A 16,812-nucleotide genomic window follows, 5' to 3' on the forward strand; every position below is an offset into this window, starting at 1 on the left:
TTACCACTGTGGTGTATGTGCACGTGTGCAGAATATTTAAATATGAATTAATGACTCTCTGGGTTTGTGCATGAGAACAAACCTCTTAATCTGTTTCCACTTGTTACTGCCAGCATTTTGTAATGTAGGTGTTTTGAGATGAGGCATGGCTACCTCCTATATCCTATTTTTGCATTGGGGCATGACCTAGCCCATATGTGAGTGAGCCCCCGCACCACCCTCCCTCCCCAAAAACATACACAAAGTTGGATGGTGGAATGCTTGTGCCCAATTACATCAAGCATATTTTTTTTTTTTCCTTTCTTAAATTGCCTACCTGTTTTAAGGATGATCTCCTGTGTATCTTCAGCACTACTTCTGTGTTTGGGGTGGGGGGGAGGGTTTGCTGTATATGTTGTGGGCTAGGTTTGAAGGCTCTGGGATCCAGATCTGTATTTACCCCACAAGACCTGAAAGAAGTGGTGCTTAGTTGAAATGAGTCTGCATCAGAGCTTACACGTCTTAAGGGATTAGATATGCTATACATGCTCCTTCTATGGGAACCTCAGTTTTCGAATACTTCGCTCACTCCATCTGTATTCAAAGATGGCAGCGTTGACATTGGTACTAGAGAATCCAGTTGCTTTTTACTTCTTAGAAGTGATTTGGTAGTGAGATATGGGGAAGAGAAAACATTTAGTGCAAATTAAGGTACACATATTAATACACAGGTTAGGGTGCGTATAACCTTATACTTTTGACTGCTCAGCCTTCTGCCCCACCCTCCCTTAATTTTTCTTTGGGAGTCCAAGGCAATGAGTAAGCCTTTCACCTGAGCAGTGGCTTAGGTGTCTGGTTGGACAGTGGCGGTCACTACCACAAATCCATTCGAGCCCCCCATTTTGTCATCCTGCACTAGGTCTAGTGGAAGGTCTGGAAGAAGCACTGTCCCATATGCCCCCGACACAGCTTTAAATTCAGTAGATGTTGTGTTGCAGGTAAGTATATAGCAGTTGTTATGACTCTAGACTGACTTGGCATTAGTCTGTTTTCTTGCCCTAGTGAGTGCAATGGAGGGTTACATGAGTTACTTGTCCGCTCCAGTATAAGAGTTCAGGATCAATGGGTCAGTCACGGGAGGCACTTGTCACTTCTCACGTCCCAGTCTCCGCCCACATTATATTGGTGAATATGCTGGAGAAGAGAATTGCTTGTTGGCCTTTAAAAGCTTGATCAACCACTGTTCCTCACAAAGAGCCTTGTTGCACACCAAAAGATGAACAACTTAAATGTAAAACTTGAATATATTTTGCTGACTAAAGGCACTGTCTCTTATGAGGGTGCACATGTATATACTAAGGTCTGGAAGAGATTGGATTATATTAGAAATGGATTTGCTGTTCTAACCTCTTAGTTAAAAATGATGAATTGGACCTCTAGGCAACTGTATTGTCTGCTTCTTTGAGTTAAGCCCACATATTTTTGCATTCTGATGGATACAACTACCTGTGGATTCCTCAACTTATGAATTCACCCTTGCGGCAGCATCCAACGAAAATCTTCTTTCCAGATCTCCATGAGGATGTCACAATTGCACGGCTCCACGCGACTCCGCCTGACGTCACTGTGCCAATAAGAGGTCCTCGCTGATGTCAGTTCACTTTTTTCCATGCCTTTGACGCTAACAGTTTTCTCCTAGCTCTCTCTTCTGTTGGAGGTTTCATCTTGTTGCTCTTTGTAGTTACAATGTCTCCCCCCCCGACGTCTGAGTTAGCGTTTTGCCAGAGCATGAATCCAAAGGCGTTTAAGGAAAGGGAGGCCAAACTCTTTTTGTCCAAGGCGAAGAAGGATCATAGGAGCCATCGTAGATCCTCTTCCCATACTTCTTCGAAGAAGCATAAGAAACGGTGCCGTGATGACTCTCAGTGCCATTCGGCTCAGAGCCAATCAAGATCGAGGTCTCCATCTCGTCAGCGCTGTGCGAGGTGATTCTGACAGTGACTCCTCAACCCCAGAGTCCTGAGGCTTCTCTGGCGCTGTCTGTCTGAGGTTGTGGCACCTCCAGACAGTCCTCGATTTTCACCTGCTGCTCAGGAGACGGATGTTCAGCAAGCACAGGTGCAACAGGGAGACCAGCGGTATCCTGCCTTCCCGGCTCTGGGAGCGGATCCGGCGGCATTTTTGAATGCCATGTTCTGTGTTCAATGTCATGGCCCCGGCTGGTCCCACGGGTCCATTGGCATTTTCTTTGGGCTCCCCTGCTCCATACAAGGCGGCGCAGTTTATGCCATTCTATCCGGCTGTGGGGACAGGACTGGCGCCGATGACATTGCCTCGAGGCCCTGTGGATCCCGTGACAACTGCTTCTAGATCTATGATTCCGATTTCCTCACCCCGTCAGCCGGCCCCGATGGTGGAGCCCACGAGCTTCTTCGGCACCATTAGGATCCGTGCTGGCACCGGATCCGAGTGATGGATTTGAACGCAGTCAACCTTCCTCTCCTGTTCCATGTCCGGTGTTGTAGCCGGTGTCTTTGTTGGCAAATTCCATGTTGATGCCGAGGTTGGAGGCTCAATTGAGGTCACGCAGGAAGGTCTTGCGACTCTTAGAGGAGGAAGAGTATCAAAGGCAGTTGTTGGAGGAAGGAGAGGTTGTCGAGCCCTTGGGAGAGTATCAAGTCCTGGATTCGGCCAGTGGGCTGGATACTTCCCCGTAATGGGACTTGTCTTCAGAGGGGAATTTAAGGAGGAGGCAGCTTCTTTTCACAGTGATCAGGAAGGCAGCAAACTTTTTGGAACTTCCATTGCCTGCTGCCGAAGATTAGACGAACATTTTAACAGAGGTCCTGCATCCTTCTTTGGCTTCTGAAGACCCTTTGCTTCCGTTCAACGAGGCTCTTACGGAGCCCATATTAGAACTTTGTAGAACGACTGTATAGTCGCCTGCTGTGAATAGAGCTGCGGCAAGGAGATAGAGTGGCGCCTGGTGATCTGGGGTTTTGACCCTGCTTCTGCAGGCAGGTCGCTATCTGCTCCGCCTTCCGCGCTCCATCCCGTTTGCTTTGCTGCTGACTTTTTTCCCGCCGCTGCGGCCCCTCCCGCCTCCCCCTCCTCCTTTCTCACCGTTCTTCCAGAGCCACTTTCCCACCGCTGCGGCGCCTCCCCCTCCTTCTCACCGTTTTCTTCCAGAGCCACTTTCCCGCCGATGCGGCCTCATTCGCTAGGCCCTCCCGCCTCCCTGCTGCCACTCCCACCCTCCCCTCCTCTTATGGCAGCCGCGGCACGGTAACAGAGCGCAACCTTTGACCCTGCTTCTGCAGGCAGGTCGCTCCCTGCTCTGCCTTCCGCGCTCCATCCTGTTTGCTTTGCTGCTGACTTTTTTTCCCGCCGCTGCGTCCCCTCCCGCCTCCTTCTCACAGTTTTCCTCCACCCACCCCGCCAGCATTCGCTACGACGCCAACACCCTCCGCGCACTCCACACCAGCCTAGACACCACCTGCTTCCAGGCCTCTCCAAAGAGCACGCACGGACCCTTCTCCTGCCACAACTGCAGCTCACCTGCAACAGAGCCCACATACCTCCTAGGATCAAGACCAACCACCCTTGATGCATACTCAACACCCGCTAGGCACGCCATCAAAGTCTGGGACCTGCTCGATTCCACCTCCCCGGACGTGGCCTTTCTAACCGAAACTTGGTGGAATGACTCCTCAGCACCCGACATCGCTATAGCCATCCTGAACGGATACAAAGTCGCTCGCCGAGACCGCACCAACAGACCGGACGAGGCATAGCCATTGTCCACAAAGCCACCCTCTAAGTCAAAACCACCCTGGACGACTCCTTCAGCGCCGCCGAACTCCTTCACTTCCAAGTCCGCACCGACCACAACACCACGCTCAGAGGAACACTCATCTATAGACCCCCAGGACACCTTTCAGCAACGCCATCGCCGACCTGGCCAGCAACCACACACTCGCCTCCACGGACTAAATCCTCCTCGGGGACCTGAACTTCCACCTCAAACAACAATGACACCAACTCCACCACCCTCACCGAAAACCTCGCCAACCTCTGCTTCACACAGCTCGTCAACACACCTACCCACACAGCCGGTCACACCGTTGACCCCATCTTCTCCACAAGCAACCACGTCACCTTCAACCATACCACCGAACTCTGCTGGACCGACCACCACTGGTCCACTTCACCTTTAAGAAGCAGACAGAACACCACCTCACCGAACAACCACCCCGCCGACGATGGGGCAAAGTCACCAAACTCCACTGCCGAAAACTCAAGCAAACATGGATACTCGAACGCACACCAGACAACCACACGGCACTCAAGGATGCCACACGCAAACACCACTAACTCATCAGGCTAGCAAAAAGATTGTCCTTCAAGACCCGCCTGGAAAACAACGCCCACAACTGCAAAGAAATTTTCAGCATCGTAAAGACTCTCCAACCCAACCACCACCGTCAACGACCTCACCCCCTCCCAAGAACTATGCAATGCCCTAGCAACCGACTTCCACCGAAAAATCACGGACATCCATGACCGCTTCAACTCTCCTCACATTCCGGATGCTCCTACCCCACCCACCACAAACTCCACCCGACTGACCTCCTGGACCATCATCAGCGACGACGAAACCCGCAAGACCATGAACTCCATCCACTCCGGATCACCATCAGACCCCTGCCCACACCACATCTTTAACAAAGCAGACACCGCCATCGCACCACACCTACGGAAAGCCATCAACATCTCCTTTGAAACTGCAAGATTCCCAGAAAGCTGGAAACAGTCCGAAATCAACGCCCTTCTCAAGAAACAAAAGGCAGACCCCAAGGACCTGAAACTTCTGGCCCATCTCTCTGCTCCCTTTCCCGGCAAAGGTCATCTAGAAACTTGTCAACACTCAGCTCACCCAGTACCTCGAAGACAACAGCATCCTTGACCCTCCCAGTCCGGCTTCAGACTCAACCACAGCACCGAAACCACCCTCCTCGCCGCCACAGACAACATCAGAAGCCACCTCGACAACGGAGAAACATCAGCCCTCATCCTCCTAGACCCATCAGCCGCCTTTGACACAGTCTGTCACCACAACCTAAAATCCCGCCTCCATGCAGCAGGAATCCAGGACCAGGCCCTCGAAAGGGCCGCATCCTACCTCGCCGGCAGAACCCAAAGAGTCCGCCTCCCCCGTACCAATCGAAAGCTTTCAACATCCTCTGCGGCGCACGCTAGGGCTCATCCCTCGGCCCGACGCTGTTCAACACCTACATGCCCTCCCTCGCACAAGTGGCCCGTCAGCACAACCTCAACATCCTCTCCTACGCCGACGACACCAACTCATCCTCTCCCTCACCAAGGACCCGCACACTGCCAAATCCAACCTCCACGAGGGACTAAAAGCCATCGCCGACTGGATGAGAGACAGCCGGCTAAAACTGAACACTGACAAAACAGAGGTCCTCATCCTTGGGCGCACCCCCTCCGCCTGGGACAACTCATGGTGGCCGACCACGCTGGGTCCCCCACCGACAGCACACGAAACCTCTGCTTCACCCTCGACTCCTCACTCTCCACAGAGTTTACAAATGGATTCCAACAGAAACAAGAAAAACAGTAACCCAGGCCCTCAGCAGCAGACTTGACTACGGCAATGCCCTCTACACCAGTATCTCATCCAAACTCCTACAACGGATCCAAAACGCCTCTGCCCGACTCATCCTCAACATCCACTGCCACATCACCCCCCACCTAAGAGACCTTCACTGGCTCCTCGTCAACAAGAGGATCACCTTCAAGCTCCTCACCCATGAACCCAAGGCACTCCACAACACCGGACCATCATACCTGAATAGCAGACTCCGCTTCTACACCCCCACCCGGCATCTCCGCTCCGCAAACCTCGCCCTTGCCTCCATCTGGCGCAAATCTTCCGGCGGCAGATCATTCTCGTACCTCGCCGCCAAGACCTCTCCTGGAACACCCTCGTGTCTGATCTATGACAGACCCAGGACCTTCTTTCCTTCAGAAAACTCCTCAAGACTTGGCTCTTCGAGCAGTAGCAGCACCCATCCCCCCCCACCCCACCCCCCAGCGCCTTGAAACCCTCACGGGTATGTAGCGCGTATTACAAATAGATTATCACAACACCCTACCCTGGAGAGTTTGGTGGTTCAGGCCTCTTGCTCTACACGGTCTGCTCCAGGCTCCTTCCCTGTGATTCCATCAGACAGGGAATCCAAGCGGATGGAGCAATCTGCAAAGAAGACGTTCTCGTCTTGCAGCATGGCTCTCAAGGCTGCAAATGCTACCTGTGTGCAGGGTAGATATGTCTACGCCCTCATGGACTCCGCGAAGGCCATGGTTCCTGACCTGCCACAGGATTTACAGAGACCATTTGGGGAACTCCTGTCTGATGCACAGGTTGCGGCGAAACAAATAATCCAGTCTGGCCTGGACTGTACAGACGCTGTGGTCAGGGCAATGGGTACATCTATTGCTACCAGGTGGCCTGCTTGGTTGAGGTCCTCTGGGTTTTCTTCAGATGTACAGACCACCTTGTAGGATTTGCCCTTTGATGGGGGGAAAAACTGTTTGGAGATAAAGCGGACTCTGCCCCAGAGCTCTTTAAAGATAACCGCGCCACGGCAAAGTCTTTAGGATTGCAAGCCTCCTCTGCTACCCCTTTTTAGGTCCTTTCGGAGGTTCAGGAGTTTGGACGTGGAGCAGTTTATTGAGGGAGAACCCAGTTCTCGGTCCAGCAGCCTCCCATATCAGTCCTTTAGAGGGTGGGGGAGGGTTAGGACAAGGGGGGGGGGGTCCACCCAGCAGCACCTTACGTCCTCCTCTTCCTCTGGAGGACAACAAAGGGAAGCAGTCCTAGTTTTCTCCCCTTTATCGACCATACATCTCCTGTAGGGGGAAGATAACGTATTTTTCTCCACTAGTGGGAGTTAGTTACATCAGACTCATGGGTTCTAAATATTGTGAGAAAAGAATATGCTCTCCCTTTTCAGGAGTTTCCTCCTCCCCGTCCCTCATTTTTGTTCAGAAAACCATCTCCTGTTACAGCAGGAGGTTCAGACCCTATTGTCAGAGTGCGGTCAAGTTGGTTCCAGAGCAGGAAAGGGGTCAGGGTTTTGTTATTAAAGATACTTCCTGATCCACAAGTAGGACGGTCATTTGAGACCAATCCTAGACCTGAGGATTTTGAATTGGTTCCTCAAACAGGAGAAATTCAAGATGCTGACTAGCGCAGGTACTTCTGGCGTTAAACAAAGAGGATTGGATGGTGTCTGTCGACTTGCAGGATGCGTACTTTCATATCCCTATACTCAAGTTGCACAGGAAGTATCTCCAGTTTGTGGTGGGGTTGCAACACTACCAGTTTGCGGTCCTTCCGTTTGGTCTTACTTCAGCACCTCAAGTTTTCACGAAGGTGATGGCAGTGGTGGCAGCAAGTCTCAGAAGGAAGTGATATCTGTATTCCCTTGCCTTGTCGATTGGTTGATCAAAGCCAAGTCTCCAGAGCTTATGTTGCGCCACTTGCGCATGACAACTCCGTTGTTATTCAGGCTGGGTTTTTTCGATTTAATATACCCAAATTGCACCTGGAGCCCTCAACGCCTCCTGTTCATAGGGACAGTACTGGATACAACATTGAATCTGGCCTATCCTGTGCCTCCGGATCCAGGATATTCAGGCGTTGATTCCAATGTTTCAAAATGGAGTGGTTGTTCCCGTCCTCAAGGTCTTACGCCTGCTTGGCCTGTTCGCTTCAGCTGTGGGTTGTGGATGGCAACCTTTCGCAAGGCCGGCCGTTTTCACTGCCACCTTCGGTGGCCATGGTCATGACGGATGCTTCCACTCTAGGGTGGGGAGCTCATCTGGGGGACCTGGAGATCCAGGGTCCTTGGTCTCCAGTGGAACAGGCTTTTCATATTGATCTATTGGAATTGCAGGCAATACGTCTGGCTCTCAAAGCCTTCCTCCATCCCTTCAAGGTCAGTTCGTTCAGGTCCTGATGGACCACACTTCCGCGATGTGGTATATAAACAAGTAGGGAGGAGTAGAGTCGTATCTTCTCTGCAGAGAAGCTCTGCGTCTCTGGTCCTGGCTTCAGAACCATTGGATTTGCTTGATAGCAAATCATCTGGCCGGGGTGCTCCTCGTGTGTGGAATCTGTCTGCATCTTTTTGCCCATCACGAGTGTCGTCTCCATCAGGATCTGGTCCTCCACATCTTTCAGATATGAGGTTCTCCGGTGATAGATCTGTTTGCCACTCGGGAGAGCACACACTGCCTGTCATTCTGCAGCCTCCAGTATCTGGTGCAAGGAACTTTGGAGGACGCATTTCAGATATCTTGGTGCAACCAGTTGCTTTACGCGTTTTTCCTCCCATACCCTTGATTCCTCGGGTTCTGAGGAAGATTTGCCAAGATCGGTCTATAGGTTATTTTAATAGCCCAGGATTGGACTAGAAGGGTGTGGTACACGGACCATCTCCAACTATTGATATGCCCTCCGCTCCATCTCCCTCTCAGGGCAGACCTCTTGCAGGGGTAGGTTCTACACCCCCACCTCTGAGCCTGCACCTTCATGCCTGGAGATTGAACGGGGCAACCTGAGTTCCTTTTCTCTCCCACCAGATGTAGTGGAAGTTATTTTATTGGCCAGGCGACACTCCACTAAGTCAGTTTTTATGCTGGCAGGTGGGCAAAATTCATGGCTTGGTGTGAGGAAAAGCAAACTGATCCTTTGAAGGCCCACCTTTCTGATATTTTATTATTTGCTTTGGACTTGGCAAAGAAGGGTTGTGCAGTGGCTACGGTTAAAGGTTATTTAGCTGCTCTGTCAGCCTTTCTTTGCCTCTTGGATCAGCCTCATTGTTTAAATCACCTATTGTGGTTAGGTTTCTTAAGTGTTTACTTAATGTGTCCTCCCACTCCTTTTCATGTGCCTCAGTGGGACTTAAATCTTGTTTTAACTCTTTTAATGGGGTCACCTTTTGAGCCCATGCACTCTTGCCCGTTAAACTGTTTTAAGCACTAAAAACCTTTTCTTGTTGCCATAACCTCGGCAAGGCGGGTTAGTGAGCTTCAGGCTGTTTCTGTTAAAACCCCCTTTACCTTGTTTTTACCAGATAAAGTGGTGTTGAAAACTAGGGTGGCTTTCCCTGCCAAAACGTTGTCACTCCTTTTCATATAGGGCAGGCTATTACCCTTCCTCTTTCTACCCTCCTCCCCACCCCTCGAAGGAGGAAGAAAGGCTTCACCGCTTGCGCCCTAAAAGGGCGCCTAGTTATTACATTGAAAGGACGAAGGACTTTCGCCTGGAAGATCAGCTGTGTGTGGGGTATATTGGACAGAGGAAGGGCAAAGCAGTCCATAAAAGAACAATTTCCAGGTGGGTTATCCTTTGTATCAAGATCTGCTATTCGTTGGCGAAAAAGGTTCCCCCTGTGGGTATCCGAGCCCATTCCACCAGGGCTAAGTCTGCTTCTTCGGCTCTGGCAGGGGTGCGGGGGGTTCCGGTGGTGGATGTTTGTAAGGCAGCAACTTGGGCGTCCTTCCACACCTTCGCAAAGCATTATTGCTTGGACTCTGAGGTTCGGAGGGACAGCCATTTTGTACGATCTGTTTTGCCGGATTTCTTGGTGTAATCAGACAGGCACCCACCTCTGAAAGCAGTACTGCTTTGGGACTCTATTCATAAGGTGATGAATCCACAGGTAGTTGCAGATTGTTGGTTCCTGAAGAGTCCAGTTACGGTTCCAATGGCCAGAAGATAAAGTAAACATTACAGAGGGGTCCTGGTGAAGTCTTGCATGTCGAATCTGACGACCCACCCAGGAGGGAGATGCTAAATAGCCCTAAAAGGGGGTTTGGTCACCTGCAAGGTGACCACCTATCGGGAGGGGGCTGTGATGTCACCTGCCTGAGCTGGCCACTCATATGCTCCCAGGGGCCTCTGCCCATCTTGGATTCAAATAGCAGATTCAAGTGGCCACCTGAAGGAGTTCTGGACACCACCCCTGGGGTGGTGGTGGACAGGGGAGTAGTCTCTCCACTTTCCTTTGTCAAGTTTTGCACCAGAGCAGGGACAGGGGGGTCCCTGGACTGGTGCAAACTGTTTTTTGCAAGGAGGGCACCAAATGTGTTCTTCAAAGCAAACCAGTAACTTGAGGAGGCTACCCCTCCCAAGCCTTGCAACACATATTCCTATTTCTAAGAGAAAGGGTGTTGCTTCCCTCTTCCACAGAAAATCCTTTGTTCTGACTTCCCCTTCCTGAGCTGGTCAAGCAGCAGGAGAGCAGAAACCTGTCTGAGGGATGCCAGCAGTGCAGGCTGCCCAAAAAACCCCAGAAGACTGGCAGGAGCAATGCTTGGGGTCTTCTAAGGAGCCCCCTGTGTGCATGGAATCATAAAACAAATACTGGCAACAGTATTTGGACATGATTCCGACACGTTTGATACCAAACATGCCCAGTTTTGGAGTTCCCATTATGTAGCTGGACACAGGTAGTGGCCTATGTCCAGTACATGGGTAAAATTGCCCTCACACACAGGGACCTGCACCCTGCCCTCTGGCCTATGAGGTGACTTAGTGCAGTGACCTGTTGTGAAAGGGTGCATGCACCTTTTTAACGCAGGCTGCAATGACAGGCCTGTAGACGCATTTAGCATGGGCTCCCATCGGTGGCACAAGACATGCTGCAGTCCATGGGGAACCCCTGGTGCCCAAATGCCCTAGGTACCAAAGTACCATGTACTAGGGACTTACAAGGGGACACCATTATGCCAATTGTGGGGTGTGCAACTTAGGTAATAAAATTTAGAGGAAGAGCACAATTACTGGGGTCCTGGTTAGCAGGATCCCAGTGAAAATAGTCTAAGCATACTGACAGCAGGCAAAAAGTGGGAGTAACCATGCCAAAAAGAGGGTCCTTTCCTACCATGATGCCTTAAAATTACCCTTAATTACTTGGTTGTATACAAAAGTTTCTGATATTGTTCTGGTGTGGTTTGTCAGCCTTTGTAATATCAGCTTTTTGTTTGGTTAACTTGTCTTCTGTTTCTACAGAAGCCATCTGCTCTGTGCTGCATGGCGGGGCTTTGTCAGGAAACCACATCTGTTCCACATCAGTCTCTTATTCCTGGTAAAGTAATTCCTGCAGTGAAGCTGGTGAAAGCTATTAAGGTAACCTGACCATATTTATACATCTAATGTATAATAAATCTAATTGTCTTTTTTTCAAATTAAGATGTAACACTTGAATGCTTTTATTAGTTGGTTTTGTAGTCTTAACTCTTAAGATTAACCAGTTTCAGAAGAAATGTATATTACCTTGTTACGCCTACTATTTCTTGCCGTACAGTCTTACACAGAGCTGTATGAAGCTGGCCTGGTGTGTGGACACCTATGTTGTTGGCATCTTCTACTAGATCCAGCGATCGCTATTAGTGAATGTAGGCAGTGTCTAGGAAGCCAGGGCTCTTTTGAGGTAGCTGTGGATGAGCAGCCAAGACTTATCTAGGAGTGATGCAAAGCTTATGCAATACCGCAATAGTCACACAGCAACTTCACACATGAAAGAACCACACAATGTTATAAAAATAAATGTACTTTATTATAGTAACACAACACTAAATTACTTGTAGGCAGTGTTTCTCCTCCCCCTCCCCCCAAACTGTATTTACATGCTATATATAGACCCTAGGGAAGGACCGAACCATATACTGAAATAATGGAATGCAGAGTAAAGTCCCCCACCCAAAGTTATGGAGTCATTGAAGGGAGCTGGGAGAACTAGGGACCCCAAGAGGTGAGTACCTAAGTGACCCCCCAGCAACCAGAAGAGTGGTGGGAAATACCTGGTATTCCTAAGGAGTAACAAGAGGACTTGAAAAATCGATTGTGCAAGAATAGGACCAGTCTAGAAGAAACCAAAGGTGGATTCCAGTAGAAAAGGACCTGCAGAAGAAGGGGCCAGAGTCCAGTCCATCGTTGAGTGTCCAGTGGGGGCAGGAGCTACTACCCTCCATGTGGATGAAGATCCGGGTCGACGAGCAAAGAAGACTAGCTGTGAAGCCAAGGTGCCGAAGAGTCCTTGGAGCAGTGCAGATGGTGTCCCACGTCGGTCGCAGTCAGTGGTTTAGGAGAACCACCAACAAGCCTTGGCAGATGTAAGAAGAAGCAAAAGTGTTACAAGGCTGAAGAGGACCAGCAAGGTCAGGGGACTAGACCCTTGAAGGGGAATCCGGGCTGATCCTCAGCAGTTGGGAGCGCCAGCAGAAGCATTCTGAGCCCCCACAGGCATCTCACTGGCAGCAGGCACAGTAAGTCGCAGTGAGGCCCAATCACCACACCTGGAGAGGAGTCTTGGGTCATTGGGGCAGCAGAGGAGAGACTGCTTGGCAGGATTGAGTGCTGGGGCTACTTAGAGCCTGACGATCCTTGGTCCAGGAAGCAACAAGCCCCGTTAGCTGCAAGAGTCACGGTGCACAGGGGGTACTGTCCTTCAAGCACTCAGTCTCCCAAGTTGGACAGCTGGCACAGAGGACCAAGGGGACCACTCCAGACCACCACCTGCGATGCAGGATCCACGCGGTTTCAGAGGTGAGCAGATCTACGCAGCCAGACGTTGCTGTAGGTAACTGGAGATGCAGGGGAGTGACTCCTTCACTCCAAGAGATTCCTTCTTGTTTCTTGGTGCAGGCTGAAGTCTCGCTGACCCCATAGGATGCGCAGCCAGGGAAATGTTGCAGTTGCTGGAAGGAGCCGGGGAAACAAAGTTGCCAGACAAGGTTGTCTCTGGAGTTGCAGTCTAGTCTGCTCCTGGAGAGTCCAGTTGTGGTTCCAGTGACCAGAAGTAAAAGTAAACGATTGTAAGGAAATGCCTTCTTGGCATGGTTACCCCCTGACTTTTTGCCTTTGCTGATGCCAAGTTATGATTTGAAAGTGTGCTGAGGCCTGCTAACCAGGCCCCAGCACCAGTGTTCTTTCCCTAACCTGTACCTTTGTTTCCACAATTGGCACACCTTGGCATCCAGGTAAGTCCCTTGTAACTGGTACCAAGGGCCCTGATTCCAGGGAAGGTCTCTAAGGGCTGCAGCATGTCTAATGCCACCCTGGAGACCCCTCACTCAGCACAGAGACACTGCTTGCCAGCTTGTGTGTGCTGGTGGGGAGAAAAAGACTAAGTCGACATGGCACTCCCCTCAGGGAGCCATGCCAACCTCACACTGCCCATAGGCATAGATAAGTCACCCCTCTAGCAGGCCTTACAGCCCTAAGGCAGGGTGCACTATACCATAGGTGAGGGCATAAGTGCATGAGCACTATGCCCCTACAGTGTCTAAGCAAAACCTTAGACATTGTAAGTGCAGGGTAGCCATAAGAGTATATGGTCTGGGAGTCTGTCATGCAGGAACTCCACAGCACCATAATGGCTACACTGAAAACTGGGAAGTTTGATATCAAACTTCTCCGCACAATAAATGCACACTGATGCCAGTGTACATTTTATTGTAAAAACACTCCAGAGGGCATCTTAGAGATGCCCCCTGAAACCATACCCGACTACCAGTGTGGGCTGACTAGTTTTAGCAGCCTGCCACACACCAGACATGTTGCTGGCCACATGGGGAGAGTGCCTTTGTCACTCTGCGGCTAGTAACAAAGCCTGTACTGGGTGGATGTGCTTCTCACCTCCCCCTGCAGGAACTGTAACACCCCCTTTGTTACAGCACCCCAGGGCACTCCAGCTAGTGGAGTTGCCCGCCCCCTCCGGCCACGGCCCCACTTTTGGCGGCAAGGCCGGAGGAGATAATGAAAAAAAACAAGGAGTCGTCACTGGCCAGTCAGGACAGCCCCTAAGGTGTCCTGAACTGAGGTGACTTTGACTTTTAGAAATCCTCCATCTTGCAGATGGAGGATTCCGCCAATAGGATTAGGGATGTGCCCCCCTCCCCTCAGGGAGGAGGCACAAAGAGGGTGTAGCCACCCTCGGGGCTAGTAGCCATTGGCTACTAACCCCCAGACCTAAACACACCCCTAAATAGAGTATGTAGGGGCTCCCAGAACCTAGGTAACGAGATTCCTGCAACCTAAGACAAAGGACTGCTGAGCTGAAAAACCTGCAGAGAAGACGGAGACACCAACTGCTTTGGCCCCAGCTCTACCGGCCTGTCTCCCCACTTCAAGAAAACTGCAACAGCGACGCGTTCCACAGGGTCCAGCGACCTCTGAAGCCTCCGAGGACTACCCTGCATCTAAAAGGACCAAGTCTCCGGAGGACAGTGGCTCTGCTCCAAAGAAGAAACATCTTTGCAACAAAGAAGCAACTTTTAAAGAACACACTATTCCCGCCGGAAGAGTGAGACTTTGCACTCTCCACCCGACGCCCCCGGCTCGACTTGTGGAGAACCAACTCTACAGGGAGGACTCCCTGGCGACAGAGCCCGTGAGTCGCCAGAGTTGAGCCCCCCCCAGCGACACCTGCAGAGGGAATCCAGAGGCTCCCCCTGACCGCAACTGCCTGCTTCTAAGAACCAGACACCTGGTAAGGACTGCACCCGCAACCCCCAGGACCTGAAGGATCTGACCTCCAGGCAAGGAGTGACCCCCCAGGTGGCCCTCTCCCTTGCCCAGGTGGTGGCTATCCCGAGGAGCGCCCCCCCCCCCCCCCCCCCCCCCCCCAATCCCCCTTGCCTGCCTGCATCGCTGAAGAGACCCTTGGGTCTCCCATTGAACTACATTGCAAACCCGACGCCTGTTTGCACACTGCACCCGTGCCGCTGAGGGTTTACTTTTTGTGCTGATTTGTGCCCCCCCCCCCCCCCCCCCCCCCGGTGCCCTGCAAAACCCCCCTGGTCTGCCCTCCGAAGACGCGGGTACTTACCTGCTGACAGACTGGAACCGGGGCACCCCCTTCTCCATTGAAGCCTATCTGTTTTGGGCACCACTTTGACCTCTGCACCTGACCGGCCCTGAGGTGCTGGTGTGGTAACTTTGGGGTTGCCCTGAAGCCCTAATGGTGGGCTACCTTGGACCAAACTTTGAACCCTGTAGGTGGTTTACTTACCTGCAAAACTAACAAACACTTACCTCTCCCAGGAACTGTTGAAAATTGCACTAAGTGTCCAGTTTTAAAATAGCTTATTGCCATTTGTGGGAAAACTGTATCAGCTATTTTGCTAATCCAAAGTTCCTAAGCAAAATACCTTTCATTTAAAGTATTGTTTGTAAATCTTGAACCTGTGGTTCTTAAAATAAACTAAGAAAATATATTTTTCTATATAAAAACCTATTGGCCTGGAATTGTCTTTGAGTGTGTGTTCCCCATTTATTGCCTGTGTGTGTACAACAAATGCGTAACACTACCCTCTGATAAGCCTACTGCTCGACCACACTACCACAAAATAGAGCATTAGAATGATCTCTTTTTGCCACTATCTTACCCTTAAGGGGAACCATTGGACTCTGTATGTACTATTTCAAAGTAAGAAATAGCATGCACAGAGCCAACTTCCTACAACGATGCAGAGGAGTCCTCATGGAGTCTGGTGGGTACCCATGTGCCATATAGTAAGAACTTATATGGGGCACCAGTATGCCAATTGTGGAGTGCACAAAGGTCCTAGGCAACCACATTTAGAGGGAGAGAGCACAATCACTGGGGTCTTGGTTAGCAGGATACCTGTGAAAACAGTCGTAACATACTGATACGCAAAAAGTGTATGTGGGGGGGAGGGAGACCATTCCAAAAAGAGGGTACTTTCCTACAACAACCACATCTAAGCCTCACATTTGTTTTGGTGTGATTGTACAGATCTACATGACAATGTTATTAGGACACATACAGAGCAAAAGGTTATAGAAATTATCGACCACAAACTTATTTTTTATTTTATTTTTATTGGTACGTGCCCATTTATAAGACTACCTAATATTTGTAAAGTGCCGCAAATCACCCTTGAGTGCCTCGAGGTGCCGAATTGTAGGCACAGGGAGATGAATTGATTTGTGCAGAATCACAGGATGTTGATCCAACGCAGAGGCTCTAACCTGGTTCCTCCAACTCAAGTCAGCAGCTCAGGATGTTAACCATATTCTCTGACCTTGATCGAACAAGTGTACATTTTCTTATCTGGTTCCCCTGTTACGCCCAATGCTTCTTGTTCACTTCTACTTTCAAGTGATGGGTATTGACCTCTGGGTGTCTGTAGACTCAGGCCCTCTCCTATGGGACATTTGTAATTCAGTAATACTTATCACACACAGTGAAGCACATTACGTGCAGCACTTAATCACTTATTTCAACGCATCACAGCCTTAATTGGAATGCTTGTGCTTACGGGAGGACTTCCTACATCATATAACCACATTATTCAACATAAACAAGACTGAACCCCTGGCATGCATCAAACATATTTTTGCAAGTGTATATTGTTGGCTGACTTGGTATATATCATTTGCCACCAAGACAAAATGTTAAAACATTCCAGCCTTGTGCTCTCTAATGTGATGTGCCCTCTTCATGGATTAATGGGGTAACTGAGCTGGACAGTAAAACGTTTATTACCTACCTTATCTTTCTTGCTGTAAACTAGCTAAGTTGAAGTCTGCAAACAAGGTTTTTCCACAAGTGCGCAACCAGTGGATGGTTACTGTCCAGGTTTTCTGAACTATGAGGTGGCCAGGTTCTGCCAACGCCATTAATGTCCAGGGCCCCAGGCCTTTGTACAGTATTGAAACAGCGTACTATATGTTCTCTGTAAATGTGTCCACTTTTCTGTAAATTCAAT

General features: G+C 50.3%; 1 protein-coding gene across 1 annotated transcript in view; it reads left to right on the forward strand.

Annotated features, from left to right (window-relative positions):
* PSAP (prosaposin) overlaps window positions 1-16,812 on the forward strand; it is a 278,471-nt gene that overhangs the window by 84,711 nt on the left and 176,948 nt on the right. Inside the window, exon 8 of the mRNA XM_069240560.1 lies at window positions 11,087-11,203. Coding sequence (XP_069096661.1) covers window positions 11,087-11,203 — 117 coding nt within the window. The remainder of the gene's footprint in view (window positions 1-11,086; window positions 11,204-16,812) is intronic.

The sequence above is a fragment of the Pleurodeles waltl genome, chromosome 6 (assembly GCF_031143425.1).
Source record: "Pleurodeles waltl isolate 20211129_DDA chromosome 6, aPleWal1.hap1.20221129, whole genome shotgun sequence".
NCBI classification, from domain to species: Eukaryota; Metazoa; Chordata; class Amphibia; order Caudata; family Salamandridae; genus Pleurodeles; species Pleurodeles waltl.